This window comes from Phaenicophaeus curvirostris, chromosome Z (genome assembly GCF_032191515.1).
Source record: "Phaenicophaeus curvirostris isolate KB17595 chromosome Z, BPBGC_Pcur_1.0, whole genome shotgun sequence".
Lineage (NCBI taxonomy): Eukaryota > Metazoa > Chordata > Aves > Cuculiformes > Cuculidae > Phaenicophaeus > Phaenicophaeus curvirostris.
Window position 1 is genome coordinate 5,899,694 of NC_091431.1, and position 22,802 is coordinate 5,922,495.

Consider the following 22,802-nt stretch of genomic DNA (forward strand, 5'->3'; position numbering starts at 1 on the left):
AATAATGTGATTTAGATGACACAGTGACATTCATTGTCTGCAAAGGAGAACAAAACAAATACAGATGGCTGAGGAGATGTTTAATCCTGCTTGCCCTTCTGAATTTTCAATTCCTTCCATTTAGGCAGCTGCAAGGAAAAACTGCACAGGAAACTTCCTAGTGTCTCTTAATGAATTCAATTACTTTGAACATCACAACCATTTTCTTATCAGAAAGAAGAGAAATGGAAGCAAATACTGGTACAGATGTCTTCTGGGTAGTGACATTTAATGCTATTATGGACAAAGGAAACATTGTAATTACAGACTAGGTCGTTTAAGTTTGACAGTGAAAAGACTAAAGGCCTTATCCTATCCAGAACAGAAAACGTATGTGAATATTATCCTGTATTTTCAGTAGACATGTTTGTGGATTAAACAAGCTATACTTGCCTGCACTGAAGGATCAGCGTGTTGGGACACTGATCTGTCTAACCCTTCTGAGTCTGTAATTGTCTTCCTAAATAAATTAGGTCAGGACTTGGGCAGCTGACCTCAGTGCAGAAGTAATCTGTGACTCATTTTAGCGGCTGATTCAAACCTTGGTCTAGATCATGAAGGCCGTTGGGAGTCTGTTGTGAGCTGAACAAACAATTAACAGTTTAACTAAAAGTTAAGTTGAACCTTAAATTACTATTTTCAGATCACAAAGACAGTGAGGTATTGGAATACTGCTTGGGAATCCTGTGAATTCTACATCACTGTCACTAGGTTAGACAGGTATGTCAGAAATCATTTAGGTAGACTTAATGTTGTCATACAGTAGAAAAACAGAATAGATGACCTCTCAACATCCTTCTGATAATTATTTTGTATGATTATGCTATGAATTCACATATACACGCAACATGTGTGTAATTTGATGTAGTGTTTGTGTGTAATGCAATTATTCGGCACTGAATTATGTCTTTGACAGCAACTAATTGGCTGTTTGAGGCATTCTAGACTGGACTGAAACAAGGAGGTTTGTTCCAGTCTAGATCTTGAATTTTCTTCAACAGATACACCTCCTTGTTACTTTCTTTAAAGAATGTTTGTATTACTTTTTTTACCTTGTTCTCTTTATAAATATAATGTTATACTCGTATTTCTTCAAGCTTGCTGCCAGAAGTATTTTCCTGTTTGCTGTGTGAGGTGTTTATAGCTGCAAATAATTGCTCCCACTACTTTAAATGAAGGGAACAGTAAAAATCGTGATTAGTTGGCCTGCAACTCGGTGCTAAAAAAAAGTAATTTCCAAACAACTTTTAATATGTTGTGCAGAACAATTTCTCTCTGAAACATTTTCTTCATAGTGATAAACTACTTACCACCATGCAGAATCCAGGCCTCCAATTTCAGTAATTTAAAATGGAAATACGCTCTACTGACATCTGTAGGGTGCTATTTCAAAAGCAGGACTGCCTGTGATGTAACTGGCCACTGCTGGAGGACTGAGTCACTTTGCGTCCTGACAAAGCTAAATAAAGGTAACAGAAGCTGATTAAAAATGTATATGTGTTTAAGTAGGCAGAAGAGTAACTCAAAAACACTGTAACAGACCAACTTACATAAATAAAAGTATATCAATAAAGCTGAATGATATTTTTATGAAACTGGATTATGTTTTCATTGAAAACAGATGCAGATTGTTTGGTCTCTGTTATAACACAGCAAACAGCAATAAATTATCAGGTTATGTCACTTAAATGGAGGATTTGGCTGTGTTAGCATTTAAGGGCAATGATATAAAGCAAATATAGCACATGAGCAAAACTTCTTCAGGAAGATTATTAAAGCACATCAAAGGCACCTAAATCTACCTTTGTGTTAGGCTTCCCCCATTCTCCTTGGTACTCCTCCACTATAGTTCTGAAGACTGGGCAAATGCACTTGTGGAAAACTGTAAGCTTATGCAGCTTTCTAAAATTCAGGCTCACAGACCTAAAAGAAGACCATGAGCTTTAGTAGGGTTACCATTCTTCTACAGCAGAAAACCCTTCAGACGATGCTTCTGGTACTGATTAAAACTAAACTTTTGGGATTCACCTTTACTGTGGTGAAGGTCTACAAAGAGAAAATGTTGCTAGTGGTGCTGTACAGATACACAATATTCATACAGTTGTAGAACTGATGTGCCAACTTCAGGCAAGCTTGGAGACAGGTTTCTCTAGCAAGTACTGGAACATAGACCCCTTTTGGATGCCAGGCTGTGGCATCGCCCCAGTGTGCCTGAGGACCTGCCAGTGGCCACTTTTCCTCAACAACATCAACCAGGAGGTGCCACTTGGTCCCAACAACATCAGCCCAGAGGTGCTGCTCAAACCCGTCATCAACACAAATATGCTACCTGGTCCCAATAATTTCAACCCAGAGGTGCGGATCAGACCCAACACTGACCCAGAGGTGCTGTCTGCTCCCAACGACATCAACCAGGAGGTGCCACCTGTTCCCAGCATCAACCCAGAGATGCTTCTAAGACTCAACATCAACCTAGAGGTGCCACCTGGTCCAAATAACATCAGCTCAGAGGTGTGGGTCAGGCTCAACATCAAACCAGAGGTGCTGCTCAGACCAAACATCAACCCAGAGATGCCTCCTAGAACAAACACCAGCCCCTAGGTTCTGCTCAGTCTCAGCATCAGCCTGGGGGTGCATCTTGGCCCCTTTCGCCACTCGGGCAGGAGAATCCCGCTGTAGGCAGGCATGCAGCAGCACAGCTGCCCTGCTCTAACAGGTGTAACTCCCCCGTCCGCACTGTCCGTTTTCCCAGGGATCATAAATAACCCTTACCTCCGTTTTCCTCCCCCCCGGGCGCTACAGGGGCGCAGCGGCCCTTATCGGCTCTGCCACTCGCCCCGCCGGGCAGAGGCGGTGTCCCGGGGAAGGAAAGGGGCTGTGCCAGGGAACGGAGAGGGGTGGGGGAAGCAAGAAAAGAGAGGTTTTTGCGGGCAAGGGCTGCTCGTCCCCGGGAGGAAAGGGGCCTCGCTGCGGGGCCCCGGGGCGCGGCGGCGATAAGGGCTGCGCGGCGGGTCCCTCCCGGGGAGGATGCGGAGGCGGCGGCGGCGACATGAGCAGCCGGCGGGTCGGCCGGGGGCTGGGGACGCTGCTGCTGCTTCTGCCGCTGCTCCTGGGGCTGCCCCCGGGCGCGGGGCCGCGGGGTAAGTGCGGACCCTGCCCCACCGCGACCCCGCGGCCAGCGCCTCTGCGCGGCGGTGGGACTGAGCTTCGGGATGGTTATAGGGACCTGTGGGCACCTTGGGATGGTTATCGGGACCCGGGGGCACCTCTGTGCTGGTGGTGGAGCTGAGCAGCATCTTCGGGATGATTATTGGGACCTGGGGCCACCTTTGTGCTGGTGATGGGTCTGAGCAGCACATCTGAGTTGATGTTGGGAACAGATGGCACCTCTGTGTTGAAGTTATTGGGACTAGGTGGCACCTCATGCTTGGTGCTGGGTCTGAGCAGCACCCCTGCGTTGATGCTGGGAGCAGGTGGCACCTCTGTGTTGATGTTATTGGGACTAGGTGGCACCTCTGGGTTGGTGTTAGGTCTGAGCAGCACCCCTGTGTTGATGTTATTCGGACTAGGTGGCACCTTGTGTTTGGTGTTGGGTCTGAGCAGCACCTCTGGGTTGATGCCATTGGAAATAGATTGCACCTTTAGGATGATGTTGAGTCTGAGTACCGCCTATGTATTGATGCTGGGAGCTGCTGGCACCTCTGATTTGGTATTTTGTCTGAGTGGCACCTCTGGGTTGATGTCATTGGGAATAGATTGTACCTCCAGGATGATGCTGGGTCTAAGCAGCACCCCTGGGTTGATGTTGTTTGGGCAAGGTGGCACCTCTGTGCTGATATTGTTGAGACACAGGCTGTGAGAGAACTGGGTGCCAAGGGAAGAAACAGTGCATTACTGAGAAGTGAGTGCCAGAGTTCCATCTGTGGTGGTAAAGGAGGAAAGAAAACTGTTTTTTATCTCTCAGAGCAGCAATCAGAGGGGAACTCTGCCAAGTCTTATCAGAAGATCATGGCATCACGAGAACTTTCCTGCCTTGGCTGTTTTTAATTTCCAAATCTATGTTGGCCATCACAGCATGCTGGCAGGTTTTGCGACCTGTTGTCATTAGGAACACACGTGCCTGCACTGGTATATAACCAGCACTGAGAATTAGGGCTAGGAACCTGTAATGCTTCCCATGGTCTTAAGGCGCTTAGAATTGCACCATGAGTAAAACCAGAGTGCTGTGCACGTGGAAGGGCAGTTTTATCACACAGATGAATTTCGTGTGTAAAAACAGCTGGCTGAGTGTTCAGCTGCCTTCCCCTTCCAATTACAGTTGTGTATTTAGACACCGTGTAAAAGCAGGGAAAATTTTGTCAGAGCTGCTATGTACACAGAGAGACTGAGGTTCTGTAAGAAGCACGCCATCCCTCTCGATGTTAGTTGTCTTAGAAGAGTGAAAAATTCCGTACTATTTGTCCAGCATCATGAGACAATGCCAGCTTTTGCAGTATGAGTTATTTCTTTAAAAATATAAAAAGAGTGTAAGTGTGTTCATGCTTTGCCTACATTTGAGCCATCCATTCTGAGGTTTATCATTTGGAAAGCCAGTGCATGTGTGGAGATAACAAAAAGAGCTTACAAAAAGATGGAAAGGAATGCACATAATGCACTAAAAATATGAATACAGATAAGGGAATAGCGTGATGATGATGTGATTGAGAGCTGCCCTGCAGAGAAGGACTTGGGGGTGTAGTTGTTGAGAAGCTCGACGTGAGCCGGCAATGTGTGCTTACAGCCCAGAAGGCCAACTGTATCTCAGGCTGCATCAAAAGAAGCGTGGCCAGCGGGTTGAGGGAAGTGATTCTGCCCCTCTATTCCTTTCTTGTGAGACTTCATCTGTAGTACTATGTCCAGTCCTGGAATCCTCAAATTAAGAAGGATATGGAGCTGTTGGAACTGGTCCAGAAGAGGCTACAAGGATGATCCAAGGGCTGGAGCACCTTCCATATGAGGACAGGCTGAGAGAGTTGGGCTTGTTCAGCCTGGAGAAGAGAAAGGTTGGAGAAAATCTTATAGTGACCTTTCAATACCAGAAAGGAGCCTACAAGAAAGCTGGAGAGGGACTGCTCATAAAGTCTTGTGGTGATAGGACGAGGGGGACCAGGTATAAACTGGAGAGGGGCAGATTTAGACTAGATGTTAGGAAGTTTGTTAGGTTGTTAGGCAACCTGGAACAGGTTGCCAAGGAAGTTGTGGCTGCCCCATCTCTGGAGGTGTTCAAGGCCAGGTTGGGTGTGACCTTAGGTAACCTGATCTAGTGGGAGGTGTCCCTGCCTATGGCAGGGCAGTTGGAACTAGATGATCTTTAAGGTCCATTCCAACTCTAACTACTCTATGATTCCAATAAGTTCATATTTTACTCTAGTTTCATGTATATTTATAGCCCTATCAAATTATAGTAGATTAGATTGTGTGTCATGCACTGCTAAACTACTTTTAATATAAATTCATTTCTAAAATTACTTTACTGTAAGTTATTTTCCTGCTGGCAGCATTCTCAACATCATTTTTATGGATAATGTTTATACCATATGCGTGTTGATGGTAGAAAATACAAATAGATGCATAAATAGCCCAACTATCCATGCATAAATAATAGAAACAAAATAATAGAATAAATGATGAAACAGAAATCAAGACAAAAGGGAAAGAAAATTAATATAGAAAAAAGATAATATTAAGTAGAGCTGTTTATGACTTGCAAGCCTTGCAAACTGCTGAAAAGCTGTTTTGTTTGTTGCCAAAGAACAGATGGATGGAGAAAACTGTTCAGTGTAGTTATTTTGTTTAATCCTTTCTGTTGATTTTTTTTATCTTTGGTCTCTGAATATTATGAGTGTGATTTTCCTGCAAGTTTGTAAATGAGGTGGGAGGACATAGAGTTTTATTCAGTGTGTTTTAATCTGGATTTTATCTCCACTCCCAATTGTCTGCCAATTACCCATATCAGACCATCTTTATAGTCCTTTTTAACAAAAACAACAACAAAAAAAGTAATTGTACGTTTTTGTTCTTAAAGTGATTGTGGACAGATCAGTTCCAGATGTCTGTGCAACTTGCCACATTCATGCTACATGTCATCAAACTGAAGGAAAAAGTGTCTGCATCTGTAACTATGGGTTTGTAGGCAATGGAAGAACTCACTGCCAAGGTAGGCTGCCTGTCTGTAAGATGGCAAGTAATGGTGTACATTCCTACAATGTTCTTTCTCAAGTGATATTACCGAATTCTTCAAAACATGGTAAAACTTTGTCATTTCCTGGCAGAATTTCCAAAACCTAGAATATGTGTGAATATATTTTCCTTTTGTTTTGTTTTCTTTTTCTTTTGACAGCTAGTCATGAGCTGTACTTCATTTACATATGATTCAATTATTGTTATGAACTTAGTTGTTTAACCATTTCATTCACTTTCTGATATATAATGAAGGTTTTAAATGGATTTTGTCTTAGAAAATATAGGTATTTATAAAACAGTTTCTTCTAAAATAAAATGTATTTAACTGGTTTATTTAACATATTTAATATATTTAATATTTTATCTTAGCTTCAGAAAAAAAATTAAATATGGTGGGCTTTACTTCATTGTTCTTTTCAACCTGCACACCTTTGAACCGAAAACTATGCTGTAAAACTGAAAATTGAAATTAGCACTTTTTATACTGACTTTCCCATCTATCTCAGATTACTGGGGAACTAAAAATTAATGTCCTAAATTGAAGGTCTTTTCTTAAGAACAATGTGTGTATATGCACAGATTTCTTAAGCACAAATGTCTGTTAGATGAAAAGTGCTGATAGACATTGTTTTATGCCTATAGCTGATAGTGTCCTTTTAAAACTATCTCATACATGACAAATCAGTACGTAAATCAAAGGATGATGTCAAATGCTGCATCTGAGTGTATGTAAGAGCTTATCACTGCTTTAAAGGGAAGATCCTCCACCTCTGATTTCTTCTACTCCCATCTCTTACCCTTCTTTTACAAGCACTGGCATGTGCTGGGCTCTGCACAGTTATCTCATTTTTTTGTGGGAGAAGACGAGCTGCATGTTTTGCCAGGTAAATTCTCTGTCAGTTGAGTGAATTGGGCAAGATCAGCACAAGTTCCCATCAAGTGCCGCAGCCAGTGCATGCCATAAGGAAGAGCAGAAGCAGAGAGCAGGCCTCTCTCGTTTTGATGTTCTTAGAGTAGCGTAGGCTGTGTCATGAAGCTTTATTCACAGCTTCATCCAAGACAACAACCTCTCTTGGTCTAAATACTCCAATTTATTAGCAGTGTGTACATCCCAAATAACTTAGAAAGGAAAAGAGTAAGGGGCAGTCTGGTTATGCAAGAATGAGTGAGGAGGGAAGGTTAACTTATTTTCCTTAATGTCTCCCTGATGTGTGCTGACAGATAAAGATGAGTGCCAAATTGGAGCCAGCAAGATCTGTGGAAATCACACATTGTGTCATAATACACACGGGAGTTTTTACTGTGTTTGCCTTGATGGATTCCGAGCCTCCAACAACAACAAAACATTTATTCCCAATGATGGCACAAACTGTACAGGTAGATATCACAAAGAATATTGAGCACGAGGAATCCAGAACTTAATTTCCTCCTGCATACCTCTTTTTTTTTTTTTTTTCTCATCACTTTAGAACTTTCTAACTCTATCAGAGCACCTTCTGCTGTGGATGTAAATACTTATTGTGACATCTAGGTTTTAATACCCATGAATTAGTTCCATTTTCTATTCTTCGCTGTGTTAATTTCTTCTTAGTCACATTCAAGCAATAATTTTTCCCTGAAGAAGCTAGTTAAATAAAATAAGATCATACTTACTTTTGCCCCCAAGTATCATAGTTGTATTTAGTGTAGATTATTAGCCAGTTCTGCATTACAGTAATGAACTGTTGTAACTGGAGTGAAAGCTGCTTAGAAAAGGGTTTAGAGGGGAACCCATATGAAGAGAGGCTGTGGTTACTTGGTCTATTCAGCCTGCAGTGGGGGGCTGGAGGGGAGACCTCATCATGCTCTGCAGCTTCCTTGCAAGTGGGGGGCAGAGGAGTGGACCCTGACCTCTTCTTCCTGGTGGCCAGTGATGGGACTTGAGAGAATGGCAGGAAGATGTGCCAGGGGAGGATTAAGCTGGACATTAGAAAAGGTTCTTCCCCCAGAGGGTGGTGGAGCACTGGAACAGCTCCCCAAGGAAGCAGTCCCTGCAACAAGCCTGGCACTATTACAGAGGCGTTTGGCCAATGCCTTCAGACTCACTGTGTGAATGTTGGAGTTGTCCTGTGCAGGTACAGGAGTTGGACTCAATGATTCTTGTGGGTCCCTTCCAACTTAGGGCATTCTGTGATTCTGTGATTAAGATATTTGCAGATATGAGATTTTTCTTGGATTGTTGTAGCAGGAGATAACTTGGAAACTATTTGCCAGGTAAACCAGAAACAATTTAAAAGATAGATAGCTACAAAATTGAGTTTTCTCCTTCCTGCTTGAACATCAGGCAATGATGAGCTCATTTGTTTCCCTTAATGGAATGCTATATTTATTTTAAGCTTGGGTCCTACATGAATCAATTAAAATAACCACAACCTGTTACAAAGCACATATGTTTTTCTCTGAATATTTAGATATAGATGAATGCGAGCAGTCTGGGCTATGTGGTCGCAATGCAAGATGTGTAAATACAGAAGGAAGCTACAAGTGCTACTGCAATGATGGTTATAAATTAGAAACTGGAGAGCATTCTTTTAATCCAGGTGGGAACACAGTTTCATGCAAAGGTGAGAATCCTTCTTTGGATTTTTTTTTTGCTAGCAGATAAAATCAGATCTTACACGACATAGTAGTACCTGCTGTGGACCTGTGCTTTTAAGTGTGCAGGGCAGGCACCCTCTCTGTGGACTTTGCCTGCTGTATAATTTTTTTCTTCTTGGATTCAATTTGCTCCACTGATATCTGCATGGTAGGTGGTAGGTTTGACTCTGGGCCATGGTGATTTCTACAGGCTCTCAGTAATGATTCAGGTGTGCAGGGTCAGAGAAGCTTACTAATACCATGAAGGTGATGTAGTAAATTTCTGAATGGGAGGGAACTGTGGTAGAACCCATTTGCTTATATAATCACACTGCATGAAGGGGAAGGTAAGAGAAGATAAATAGCTGGTAAGAGAAGTCAGGTGAATGAAACAACCCTAGATGAGAGGAATAACAAAATAATAGTTTAGTTATTTATTACATAGTCTGCCACCTGCATAAATAAACTGTTCTGTTTATCTTGCCATGAAAAGAAAAGAAACTGTTCCTCCTTTCTGGTGTAGGTTTTGACAGATGCAAAGTGCTAGTGTTGTAAGCTGTAGCTATCAGAGTATGTGATGAATACAGACATCCCAAATGGAAGGAACTGCCTCAATTATATCCATTTCTCATTTCTGAATAACTGCAGGAACCATCAGTAAAGTTCATTGCCTGTAGTTCATCCAGTTTTTCCAACTACAGTGCTTAACTTCTTTTTCCCATGATAACCCTGCTTATCTCACCAACTTCCCCCTCCACATGCTGTGGTGAAGTGGTGTGGCTGTAATGACTATGTCACTTGTAGAGCTGGACAAGGGAGTCCAGTTAAACAGCTGTAGCGAAGGAATGTAGCTTTTCTATGCAGTCTGGTTCAGTGAGATAAAGGAATTTAGGGGCAAACAATTTCAGCCTGTCCGTAGTGCTTCACTTTTCCCATGCACAAGGAAATAAAGCTGTGCATTAAGGCCTGAAATTTTCCTGTGTTGTTGAAGGATAATTCAGCCTTTGCTATAATGAGACTGGCACACACAAAGGACCGTATCATTGCAGTGGCTCCTCATTCAGGCTGTGGCCAGAACTACTTTTCAACTCTTAATCTTCTACGCCTCTCAGGTTCACTAGATCGGATGCGTTTTGTGATGTGGCCGTCCAGTTCAGCTCATCTTAAAGTGGTCACGTCTGGTGATTTTTGTGCTGTGAGATCTTTTAACCTGGTCCCTTTGCAGAAATTGGATGTGGTTCACCTCCTGAAATGAAACATGGCTACATTGTGGGGAACTACAGCTTGCTACCAGGAAGTGCGGTTCATTATGAATGTGAAGAAGGTTTTTACAGTGACAAGGGAAAGTCCTCATATTGCACTGCGAATGAAACTTGGGAACCTGCCACTTTAAGCTGTAAAGGTGAAAAAAAGTCTTAAATTGTTCTTGAATCCTTCAGAGGGAGGGTGGTGGTTACGCACTGGGAAGTGTGTTTGTGCAAAAAAAGAAGTGTGTATTTGCAAAAAAGAATAAAATAAAGAAAAGGACATGTTATAAAATAATGACACCTCTTCTTGTTAGTATAATGACAAGGTGTCTTCCCTGTGAACAATGGCCTAGAATGCAACTAGATTTCTGTAGCATTTCATGGGAGAAGCCACTCAATTGGAAGGCATCAGTGACCTCTCTCATTAAAAGAAAAATTTTTCTAACACCTTATAAATTTTTTTCCTAAGATTGACTCTAAATCAAAAGGGAGACATTAAACCATTCTTGATTTCTGGATAGTCTTCACAATTTTAAGAGCATTTGTGCATGAGCAAACGCTTTTATATTTCTCAAGTGTAAATTCTCCTGTGAGCATCTTTATAACGTCCACTTGCGTTGGTGTTCTAATTGTCTGTTCTGTTGAAATATTGCTGCTTATGAATGTAGGGTTTTGTATTCCTGTGAGCAACTAGAAAGTCTGCATACTAGTTAAATGACACTTGAAGTGCCAGCTAACAGGAGCCAAGTAGCATGTAGCAAATCTACAGAGAATTGTCATCCTGAAAAATACCCCGCAGGAGAGATCCTTCTCTCATAATGCAAAAGCCCTGCTTGTTTCTAATCTTTTCTGTTTCCATTTTTTTCTGGAGGGCTGTGTGTGTGTTTGTATTTTGGTGGTTGTATGTGGTTATTTTTTAATTTGAGAGTGGATAGAATTGTAAAATTTATATGTGTATCTATGGGAAGTGAATAAGTTAGGATGAGGATCCTAAACCAATGTGGTTGGGAAAAGTTAAAAATTAAATATAACCACAAAAATTTGTAAGAAAGAAAAGATATATAATTCAATGCTAAATTATTGGCATTAAAAAAAAAACAAACCCAAACCCAGTTGAAATAACATTTCCCCCCCAAAATAAATAAAGGACAGTGGATTTGAAAATGAAAAGGAAGTATACAAAGTCTCAAGAGGTCTCTAAAAAAAGGCTGTGGAATGCAGTCCTTGTGAGAAGTTGGTTTGTTTTTTTTTCATTAATATTTTTCAGTGATTTATTTTTCATGTGAAATTTTTAAATTGCTGCTATCAAACAGTAGGTCAGGTTGGTGTTTCTCAGCACATCTCTTGTGGTTGATAGAAATAAAATACTTCAGACACCAAGAAACAGCCCATGAGTCTGAAATGACACACTTGCTTCCCTTTTGTATTGCAAGCTCTTTTCCTGGATTTCAGTTAGGACTTCTCTTTTTGTAAAACTAGCAAGTCTGATACTTTTTTTTGTTTTGTTTGATGTTAATAAATAAAATTTAAATAATTCTTTGAACTCTGAGAGTTTCCCTATTAAGCCTTTATTTCTCCGTTAAGAATTCCTCTTGGCTAGGTGACATGTCTTCTTTTTCAGGAAAGTCAGTAAGTTTGTCTTCTGTATTTCTTCCTGTGATAAATTAGGAGTTTATTTTATACAGTCATAATGAAGCTGGCCATTGAAGGTAGGTCAAACTTCGCAAGATATGTGACCTAACATTAGGGTACTGCATGTGGAGCAGACCCCGCCTTTTTTATTTAAATGTAAGTAAGAGGACGTAATGTGTCTTTGAAGATTGTAACTTCTCTTGAATATTAGTAAAATAATTTTCTTGAGATGAAAAGTCAGAAAGTTTAATAGGAAGATGTGAGATGTGATGTATGTGAAGAGATGTAGTTGACTGTTGAATGTGGGTGTTGTGTAATGCTGACATGAAAGCTTTTTTAGAGGGCAGCTTACCTTAGAAAATGGACATTGTTATCAAACAAATAACTTTTTTGTGCTACTAGACTGCTTTCTTTTACTCATTTCTAAGTCACCACTCAGTGCATTTGTGAATAGGACAACTATCACTATGCATTTTAACCACCACGTAGACTCTTGTATGTTGCAACCTTTTCAATATTTTTGCACTTCTCTGGTCCTTCTGTGCTTTCTAAAATTTCACTTCCTAAAGGCAGTTTCCATTATCTGCCTTGCTCTGGCTCTTGCTCACTGCAAATGGTATAGAACCTGCTTGCCGCACTTGTAAAAGCAGGAGAATCTTAAAGATTTTTTTTTAAAAAAACACACAAACCAGGGCATCCTCTGCATCCTGTCAGCTAGGCTGAGGAAGGAGTCACAGATTTCATTGTGCCACACTGAAACTAAGACAGGGAGAAGTAATTTTACTTGGAAGCAGCTCTAGAGTGGCTACAGCACTTTGAGTCATGGTTGGGGTGATGCAGAGGACACGCGGCAGGGTAATATTACCAGAGGAGAAGTGATCTGGTTGACGACGAACAAAATACTCAAGGGAATGCAGTGGTCATTACATCTGCTGCTTGACTAACAAGTTTGTCTTCCTCTTTCTTTATCTCCCTAGGTGTGGATTGTGGGGTTCCACCTTCTGTTTTAAATGCATATCCAGAATCTGTAACTGGCACCACATATGGAAGTGAAGTTACTTACAATTGTGTTCATGGTTATGTTATTGCAAGCGGCAATCAGACTGCAGTCTGCAGTGCTAAAGGACAGTGGGATGGTGCTGATTTGGTGTGCAAAGGTAAATCAAATATTCCTTAATATTTATTTAGCAGATACCTTTTCAGCCGTTGCAGCAGTCATCAGTTAGAGACATCCTCTTTGGGCTGGCGTGTGAAGTTCAGTCACAAAACAAAAGCTGTATCTTAAAAAGGGTTTGTTTCATCTGTGTTGCATATGAAGTGCAACAAATTGTTTGAAGTTAGCATTCTGAGGACAAAATCCTAATGCATGTCAAGCATTGGGGTTAGGTGGAAATTTAGCCTAAATTTTCTTTCTAAATTCAGACTAAGTTGCTGTCATTTTTCTGTCTACTTTGTGGTTGAAGCCACTGTTCAGAAATTGAACCAGTATTAGCAGTTAGCATCCCCTTAAAATTCCTTTATTTGGACAGTTTTCAGTTGCAAACTATGATTACTCAAGCATGCTATTGTTACTTGATACGAGCCATAAATCCCTTTTGTTACTATGATTGAGAATAATGTAGCCTGAAAAATTACTTGATAAGGAGAAACATAAAGGTACATTTCAAAAACCAAGCGTTTTGCCCAATAAAATCTCTGATGTATTGTTACTCTGAATTCATATTATCAATTAATGTGACCTCAGGATAATTGCATTCGTTAGTCGTATTTTAAACTGGCTGAACTTCACATTTCATTTCACTGGATTATTAATTTCTTTTTGGCTTGATCCGGCAGGGTTGAGCCTTCTGTTCATTGCAATCAAATATACAATTACACTGGACAGTACAACCACTCTCTACTTTTAGGTGCTTCTTTAATATTCTTATTCTGGGGCACCAGTCTAAATTGCAGGTTTACTGTGTTACACAGAAATGTACTTCTGCATTTCTGCTTTTCAATCTGATTACAAGATGGCTGTGACCAGATAGCTGGAGTAATTTTTATATCTCATCACATACTGCCCTTCTATAAATTAAGCACATTCTTTGCATGTGCATTTGTTATCCTACAGCTTTTTCTGATCATATATAGTAGATAGAGACATTCATACACATTACTTGTTGCAATACATTATATTTAACTTTTCCTTTAAAGGTTATACATATCATGATTCTATACATTTAGTGTTTTACTTCTTTTATTTTGTTTTGTGAGTAGAATTACAGAATTGCTTAAGATTATTTACTACACATGTTTAAAAGCACTTGTTTTCTGCATATAAGCTTTAGTGAAGGAAAGATTTTAATTCTTATGTTGGTTACTTGCAAATGAAGCATTGCAGAATCTTTTATTGGTGTACAATGTTCATTGTGGATATGAAAGGGAATTTCAACCCTAAATAACATTCTTCCATTTATTTGATCTTCATTCTTTAGTCTTTCCTGTTCCCTAATTTTATTATGAAGCCCCTAAAAAGAATTGAGCAAACAAATAAATTTATAAGTGCATTACACCATCTTTCTCACTGTCTTTAAGGTGACTGAAGAATGCATCAAATTTTCCCCCAAGAAGTGCTCTTTCTGCTTGTCTGTAGCAGCTTCTCTTTTCTTTTTTCCAAAACTTGAATTAAATCCACACAGCAAGGAACATAAGCTTCTTTGTGCTGTTCTTTCTTGTCTATCCTTGGACCACGTGTCATTTTTCAGATCTATTATTACTAATGATAGGTAAAATAAACAAATAAATAGCATGTTGGGGGGTGGAAGAGTGTTGTGGGAAGATAGATCCACTTCTAAAAATTTTCTTAGAGATCCTTTCTACGCAGTAGACTGTTTTGTTTTATTTTATGGTTCTTGAAGGAGAAGTGCCCCACCTGCTAGAAAGTCTCCAGTCACAAAACTCTAGGCTCTGAATGACTAACCAGACTTGTAGAAATCACTAGAAGTGTAAAAAAGTGAAGTGTTACTTTCTAGGACAGTTCATCTCTCTTCCTTATACATTTTGATATGCCTATTTTTATTTTCATGCTTTGTTCTCCCAATTTTTTTCTGTTTCAGAAATAGACTGTGGCAAACCTTTGCTTATTCCTCACGCAGAAATGATCTGGGACAACACGACCACCCTACAGAGCAGAGTGTATTACCAATGTAAAGGAGGGTATTATTTTAATGGAGAAAAGAATTTTTCAGAATGTACAATAAATCAGTCATGGGAGAACATTAAGTACACATGCAAAGGTAAATATTACTGTAGAAAGTTGCTGTGGGCTGTGCTGTTTAAATAATTTCTCATTATTGTTCAGAATGTAGTAACAAGAGGAAGGATAAAGGCAAGAAATCCCATTCTATTTTACCATATTGGGAACTTGGGGGTACTTTTGGACAAATAGGTTATAGAGGAGAGTGTTAATCATGGAACAACTTCTAGTGGATGTCACAGATCTTTCTGTAGCTGTTTCATTTTTTATTTTAAACAGAAAGGAACTAATGCAACTGGAGTTTCATTGCTGCCCCAAGAAATTTCAGCTTTAAAAGACAGTGGAACATCACCTGCTGAGCAGAAAGCATTTAATGACATTTTATTGTGGGATTAATACTGTAAAGTGCACTATGATGAAAGCAGGAGAAATGACATTCAAAACTCCTTTTTGTCTTTTTTTTTTTTATTTATTCCTCATAATGTCCAAAGTAAAATCTGTCCATGTTTGCCTTTTCCAGCCTAGATCTAGTTGTCTGAATTTCAGTCCAGAAGGATTTTCTTGTTAAAAAAATGAGTCCTGAGAAGGAAGATCTTTAAACGAAGTAGTGGTTGCACAGTGAGCTTGAACTGACGTTTTAATAATGGCCAAAAAAAAAAAAATAGCAGATGTTTTGGACTATGGCTTTTGTGCTCCTCAGTGTTCTTCAGTGTCCTTAGAAACAGGTGTCACAAGAGAGCTCTGTGACTGTCCATCTCTTACTCTTAAGTAGAGGTGCTGTCTTTTGCAAATGGTAATGGTCCTGTAGTTCCAAGAGGACTGGAAATGTGTCTTTGACTGCTACCACTTCACAGACCAAGACTTCACACAAAGAGTTGGCACTTGATCCCTCTCTTAGTGTCTTGAGCATTCACTGTGCATATAAATTATGTGGCATGAAATAAAATGAGCATGCAGGAAAGCATTCTCTCAGCTTTTATAGTGCCCTAGTGAAAACAGACCTGCTGCTAGAAATCACAGTTCCTCTTTCCTTGAGGCAATTTACATAGTTGTACTTTCTCAATTGCTTTTGAAGCAAGAATTGTGTAGAGTGGCTAAGTGAATCAGGTGCGTCAATCTTTGCAATGCTGAGAGTTTTGTTGAGTACTCTGAAGCTTTGAAGAGCCTCAGTCTGCAGGCTGCACTTACAGGGTTACCGTGGACTTCAGCAAGAGCTTTGCCACAGGCAAAAACATAGACTCCAGCTCTAGCTGTTGGATCAGAGGGCCCAAAAAGTTAGAGTTATGGTCAAGCAGAATGGAAAAAAAACATTTTAAAATTGCCTAACTAGTTCAGGTTACTTTGAGAAAAAAGCCGCTCATGATTAGGAAATTAGTACAAAGGTCTTCAGCTTCTTAACTTCTGTATTTTTCACACTTAATACAGTTAACAAATGACTTTGAAATAAAGTTAAATTTCTGTTTAAGTAATGTTGCCTTTCAGATGTACATGATCTTGAAGGTGTGTGTAATTAATCAACAATTCCCGTAAAAATGAGAGAAAATTATGTACCATGCCCAAATAACTTGTGATAAAAGTTGGAAAGCTGTTTGTCTTTTCCTACTGCCTGAAAAACCTCATTTGAAGTAAGGAAGTTAAGAATTTCCCCTGAACATGTTCTCTTTGGCAGATAATCACTGCTTCATTTCTTAGGCAGTGACTGCTGTGGGATGCCCTTTATTTGTGTTGTCTGTAGCATTGTCTTTTGGGATGTGTAGTAAAATTGTGTGTGTGTATGTGTATATATATATATTAGTACTTTTAATAGTAGCTGGTTTAGATATTAAAAAATTGTTTAACAGAATTATTTTTACTGAGAGATTTTGATTCTATTAAGCCATTAACAGTGGATCCTGGCAGTAGTCAGCTGGATTACAGTCTTTGTTTTCCAACCCTTGTTTTATATACATAAACCCAAGAGACTGAAGTTTGGAGAACATAAGAGAACTAAGCACGTGCTGTCCAGTATGCTCAATGTGTGAGTCTGGATGTCCAGTACAAGTTGTCCTGAATGAATATCATTTGCCCTGCAGAGCAGGAATGCATGGTTTAATTGATTTTCATTGCAGAAATGGTGGACTCTTTTGCCAGACATACAGTGTGCCGAGCTCTGGTGGGATTTCATGGTATATCTGGGAAGTTTTTTTCAGAGTGAAAACAAGATACCCTTGAAGGAACAATATTTTTGTTTATTTCAGGGAAGCTGTTTGTCTGTAAAGTACTGTAGCATGCACTGGTGGAATATTAAATAGTTTGCAACAAGATGCTTGGTTCTCCCGTTGTGAGTTTCAGAAGAGAGATTATCAGCCTGAGCTTTTTTGGTAGTAATAGTTATCTTGAGGTGCTAAGTTATCTATGAAGTGCTATGAGGTGCTAAGGGGAATGGTTTGAGGTGCTAAGGGGAATGGTTTAGTGTTTGATAGGAATGGTTGGACTCAATGATCCAATGGGTCTCTTCCAACCTGGTTATTCTATGATTCTGTGATCTTAAGACAGGTTGTTGTGGGGGGGGGCTCAAAATGGGATATTAGGTAACATAAGACTTACAGTTGAATTTTTTATTGGGGGGAAAAGTATAAAATGAAGCCTTCCCATGCATGTTTTTCTTTTTGAGTGAAGTCCACAGATGAGTTTTTATCATAGCTGTAAGAAGACCAGAAAAAAGGTGCTTAGTGCATTGACTCTCTAAGATGCTTGTTCCTAAATCTGCACAAAGTGCAATGTATATCAGCAGCTGTTTCCAAATCCATGAAGACTACCACACTGAGAAGGGCAGGGAGAGGAGGTCAAGGGGATCTGAAATGAAAACATGTAAATTAATCGGTTTTGTCTTTCATTATGCTTGGATGCAAATGTTTGATAAAAAAAGGTCCTGAAAGGCTAACATAGGTGTTGAAGTAAATTATTTTTGTTCTTTTTGCCTTGTAATATGTGTAGATTATGTATATGCATGCATGAAAACACCTACACACACACACATGCACAGAGCTTAACCTTTGAGAACTTCCTTCTTGAGTGCCTGGAGAAAGTTAAGGTTAACTATGATGAATAGGGTGCTTACAGGATTGCCTCGCTCTTAATAGCATGTTCAGCTCTAAAGCTTCTTTTGGCACTTTTTCCTGTCTTTGCAGGTATGAAGGGGTCAATTCATGTATAAAAAAGACAATGTCTGATGCAATTTTCTATGTTCATCAGACAATTGTTAGGGATATTTTGGAAGGCAGTATTCCCTTCTGCCTACTAGAGTGCTCTTCATCCTGTTTGCACAGTCTTCCCTTCTAGTATATCCATCAAGCTTTTTCCAGTTTCCCAGTCTCAATTCCTAGAGAGAGTACTTGTGACGTAGAGCTTTTTCACAGTATCTGATCTGTCCTTTCTGTAACAATTGGCTCTGGTTTTTAGTATTCAGTATGTTTAGCATTTATTGGTGTGGGTAGCAACAATATCTTGTCTTGAGAAAGACAATCAGTTTGTCCAATTCCCTTTTTTTATCACATGGAAAAAAACCCCATCTGCATTAAAGAATAATGTCTCAGTATATAAATACATGTCAGGTACCACTATTCACTGTATTATTGGGAATGCATTTATTAGAGTGTTGTTTGTCTCTTAGGTGAAATATTGTCCTTGCAAAAGAAGCAACTGCTGCACATGGGTGGGAAAAGTCCATGGGTATGTAAAAAAGCTGGAGGAGAGAGTGAATCTGACCTGCATGGGAAGATAATGCACATTATTGGTAAAACATTCAAAAATTCAGACAGTGGGGAATAGCTGTTGTTGTAAAAAAGGGAATACTGACTTCTGTGTCCCTTCAGTGCCGAGCCTGACAGCACAGTGATCTTACTTGTCAGTTGTGAGAGCCTTCCAAAGAAGTGTTAGAAGGTAAGGGCTGTCAGCAGATTGTAAGCTTTGTGTGCATGGTGTACAGTCCCAACGTGTTGTGAACCTCGAAGTCAAGTATGGAAAAAATCATTCTTCACAGAAGCTTGGAGCTTCTGTGACACAACCTTTTTTGTGCATGCTCTGTTTTACTTTAGCTCTTACTAAATGTAATGTGAACTGTTCCTCTTTCACCATAGGTTAATCTTCTGTTTCAGAATGCTTTATTTTTTTGTGTTGTGACTCCCCATCCACAAATAATATTTAGCTGCATGTCTTGACATCTGGAGATTTTTGTTGGAACTTTGGTATCACGGTAGTGAGGAGGTACCTTCAAAGCATCAAGGGAATAAGGTGTTACTTGGTTTTGAGCAATTTCCTAGAAAATGGATGTTGTACACCAGCACTGAAAATTCTAACAAGTGAAGAGAATGGAGGATTCTTGCTGAATACATGCTTCAGAGATTTGAAAGTTTAGAAGGAAGAATGGTTTGATGAATCAGTCCAGAGAAGGCACAGGAGATTGTCCACACTTTAAAACATTGTGGAGGAGGAAAAGAATACTTTCATAATGAAAAGAAAAAGAAAAAATTTAAAAGAGAAATCTGAATCTAGTCTGGAATAGACAGAGCAGGATCACCCTTCAGGTGTGATTTGACTGTAGACCTATAGCAAAGATATATTCCATACAGCCGAGAGGATCTTGTTACACTTTTTAATGCACAATTGTTTTCCTTTTGCTTTCTCTTTCCCTTCTTCTCCTATACTTTAAGGCTTTTCCCAAGTGACTTATTTCCACTCTCACTAGAGTCTTCTGGGTTGTCTGTATTTACATCCTCATTTGTGCAATGGGAGATGATACACAAAGACAGATGGCATGTTTCTGTTGTATCAGCATCACTAATTTCCACACAACAAAGAATGGGTTAACTATCATTCCTGATCTTTTTTCCCAGCCGTGCATATATAAGTCATGTCAACAGTTTCGAGTTTATAGAAAAGGTGTTACTTGCATCTGTGGGCATTCAAAACCCATGGTACTGTAGGAATAAGAACCCCATCAAACAGTTAGGATAATTATAGTCATCAATGTAAAGGATCTGATTTGCCTAAGTTGTTGTAAAGCCCTAACTTGATAAACACAGACATCTGGTGATCTGGTAATTCCTTTAATTGCTTGGAAAAACACAGGTAGAGCCTGTGTTGTGGGACGTGCTCCTTCTTAGATCTAAGTGATGCAACCTAGTGACAATTGAAACACACAGACAAAGAAGTGTGGCTTTTTTGCTGGGTTATTTAGGCTTTAGTTGGTTTGTTAGAAACTGAATTAACGATTACCCATTTTGTGATGGTAAATACGAGTCTTCAGTCTCTGGAACCTCTTTCAGTTGGGAAGTACATCATGTGCATTTTTGCTCCTGGCCCATCTAATCTGGCTAGTCTGACATCCTTGATTGATACATCTTTCCATTGTAGGTATGTTCACAATTGCCTTTCTTATGTTTTTGTCAGTCTGGTTCAATACATGAATTACTCTGCTCCTGATTGTCTCCTGGTAACATTTTTAGACCAAAGGAAGTAGTAAATCACTGGTTATCTGTCTGCTCCTTCCTGCTTGTCTGTCTCTGCCTACCAATTTGTTGTTTCTTTGTGGATTTCCTCTCTTTAAAGTTTGAGGCTGAAGGTGAAAGCCTGCTGAAATTTTGCAATCCTAGTTAAATTGGAAGCAAGTATGTGACTTAAAATGTGAAAACCACATAAAACCTCATCATGCTACCCTGAAACATGTAAAATATTGAAGATGTGTCTTTGTAAAATGAATTCCACATATGCTTCTGAAAAGTGCTATGCAAGAAGAATTTTCTTGTATGCTATGGAACAGGTGCCTTGAAACTTTCTGAGCCAGAATTCTCTTTGAAATGCTGTTTGCTCTCATTCAGTTTCTGTGTCTGAACATAGATGTGGTGCATGTTAGTAGCACATGGCATTTGCAGCATCATTCACACTTATCACAGGCTTGAACTGGCAAAATAAGTAAAAAAAGCTAATATCTGGATTTTTTTCGGAATGCTAAATTGCATGTATGTGTGTGAATTGGTGGAAAGAGTTCTGTCAGTAAATTTGGATGCGTGGATATTCTTTTAGCTTCTTGCAGAAAATGAAATGTGGATTGGAGCTGGTTCTTTCTGCTTTCTCGTAAATACTGTTTTTTCATGCAAGTTCAAGGATACTTCCTGATAAGATGACTCTTGAGTTAAGGTCAGTGTTAGTCAAATGCTATTTTAACTAAGCACTAGTGGATTGTGTACGTGGAAGAAGTCATGGTTTTACTGACTGTTTAGATTTAGAGTTATCTATGTCTTACATTATTTTCTGAATAAGCAAATAATAATACTGAGTACTGGGACCCAAACTTGCAGAGGCTGATAAGGGAAGGATTAGGGCTGGTCCTCATAGCACAAGGTTAAGGCAAAAAGAACATCACAGTACAGGTATTTAGGCACTGTGTGTAACAACTGTGGAGATTTTCCCACACATTCAAGCAAAGAGAGAGGCCCTCTTTCATAGCAGAGCTTTGAAAACTGGAGTAAAGATGACTGAGACCTTCACTGCTTGTTTTTGTCTTAGAATTTATTTCTTTGGCTTTCTTAACATGATTTCTTACCATCCAGTGCTCACTGGTGGTGTTGAATCACTTTGTTGCTTGCCTTTTGCATTCTCCTCCTTGTGTTATGTTAACCAGCACCTGTCTTTCCTGGCTGCTAACAGCCAGGTTCTAATTGCATCTTTCTACCCTCTCCCAGGTTTGTTTCAGTATTTGACTCCTCCAGGATCTTTTTTCACCCTTCTCCTCCAGTTTCCAGGCATTTGCATGTCATTTAGAGGGCTCTTTTCCTTTGGATGGGAAGGAGATTGTGAGGGTAACCTGGTGGGCAGTGGTGCAGCAGTGGCATCCACTGGCCTTCTCAGTTAAGCACAAATAGAAATTTCTAGTGCTGAAGTATGAGAAAATTGAGTCTTTACCACTCCTGTTTCATATCTGAGTCTGAGTGAAAGCTGTTGATCAAAATCATGTGTGTTGAAAATCTGGATGCCACTGCCTGCTATTGCCATGCTGAAACCAGGGTATATAGTCAATTTCACATTGAGACTTCCCAAGCTCTGAAAGTCATTAGTGCCACTACATTTTGTAGGAGATCTAATTTGTCAGGAAACCTGTTTCCATATAGGTGCAAGAATATTTTTTTTACAGATACGTTTGTTTTGTTCTTGGGTACTGTGTTCATGCTACTGGGAATAATGTTAAACGAAGCACTTGGTGTACATTTGGTTATCCAAACAAAGAATACGTAATCAGTAAGAATAAGGGAGGAAAAGCAGTCTTCTGAGAAAGCCCAGGACTGTGTGTGTTATTGCTTTTTGTCCTTAATCACTCCTACACATTTCATAGAATCATAGAATCACAGAATCATAGAATCACCAGGTTGGAAGAGACCCACCGGATCATAGAGTAGAAACTTTTGAGAAAAAGTCTGCCAGCAATTCTGTGGATGAATAGTAATTGCATGGTGGCCTTGTTCTTCTGAAAGTCCAGAAATCATGACAGAGAAGTTAATGTAGTTACATAAAAAACCGCTACTAGTTCTGCCTTCTTCCTTCAGGGAGGCCACTGTATAAGATTTCTTTCTATGCCTCAGTACTGGCATAATCACTTGGGTTTGTTTGCTGCTTAATATTTCTTTATTTTTTTACTGAGCATTTTATAAAGTCATGAATCAAGTGCCCAAGTTTCTTGCTGAGCAGTCTTGGAGGTTACTTTTTTTTTTGATTCTTCTTATACATTTTAATTCATATCTTGTGGATATATGAACATTTTCCCTTTGGCTGTG

At 39.7% G+C, this 22,802-nt stretch overlaps 1 protein-coding gene across 2 annotated transcripts in view; it reads left to right on the forward strand.

Annotated features, from left to right (window-relative positions):
• Positions 1 to 3,054: 3,054 nt before the first annotated feature.
• The window catches only part of SUSD1 (sushi domain containing 1), a 46,126-nt gene continuing 26,378 nt past the window's right edge, over positions 3,055 to 22,802 (forward strand). For both annotated transcript variants that reach the window (XM_069880304.1, XM_069880305.1), the window contains exons 1-7: positions 3,055 to 3,179; positions 6,104 to 6,235; positions 7,483 to 7,638; positions 8,712 to 8,864; positions 10,103 to 10,279; positions 12,734 to 12,913; positions 14,855 to 15,034. In XM_069880304.1, coding sequence (XP_069736405.1) covers positions 3,089 to 3,179; positions 6,104 to 6,235; positions 7,483 to 7,638; positions 8,712 to 8,864; positions 10,103 to 10,279; positions 12,734 to 12,913; positions 14,855 to 15,034 — 1,069 coding nt within the window. In that variant the 5' untranslated portion in view covers positions 3,055 to 3,088. The remainder of the gene's footprint in view (positions 3,180 to 6,103; positions 6,236 to 7,482; positions 7,639 to 8,711; positions 8,865 to 10,102; positions 10,280 to 12,733; positions 12,914 to 14,854; positions 15,035 to 22,802) is intronic.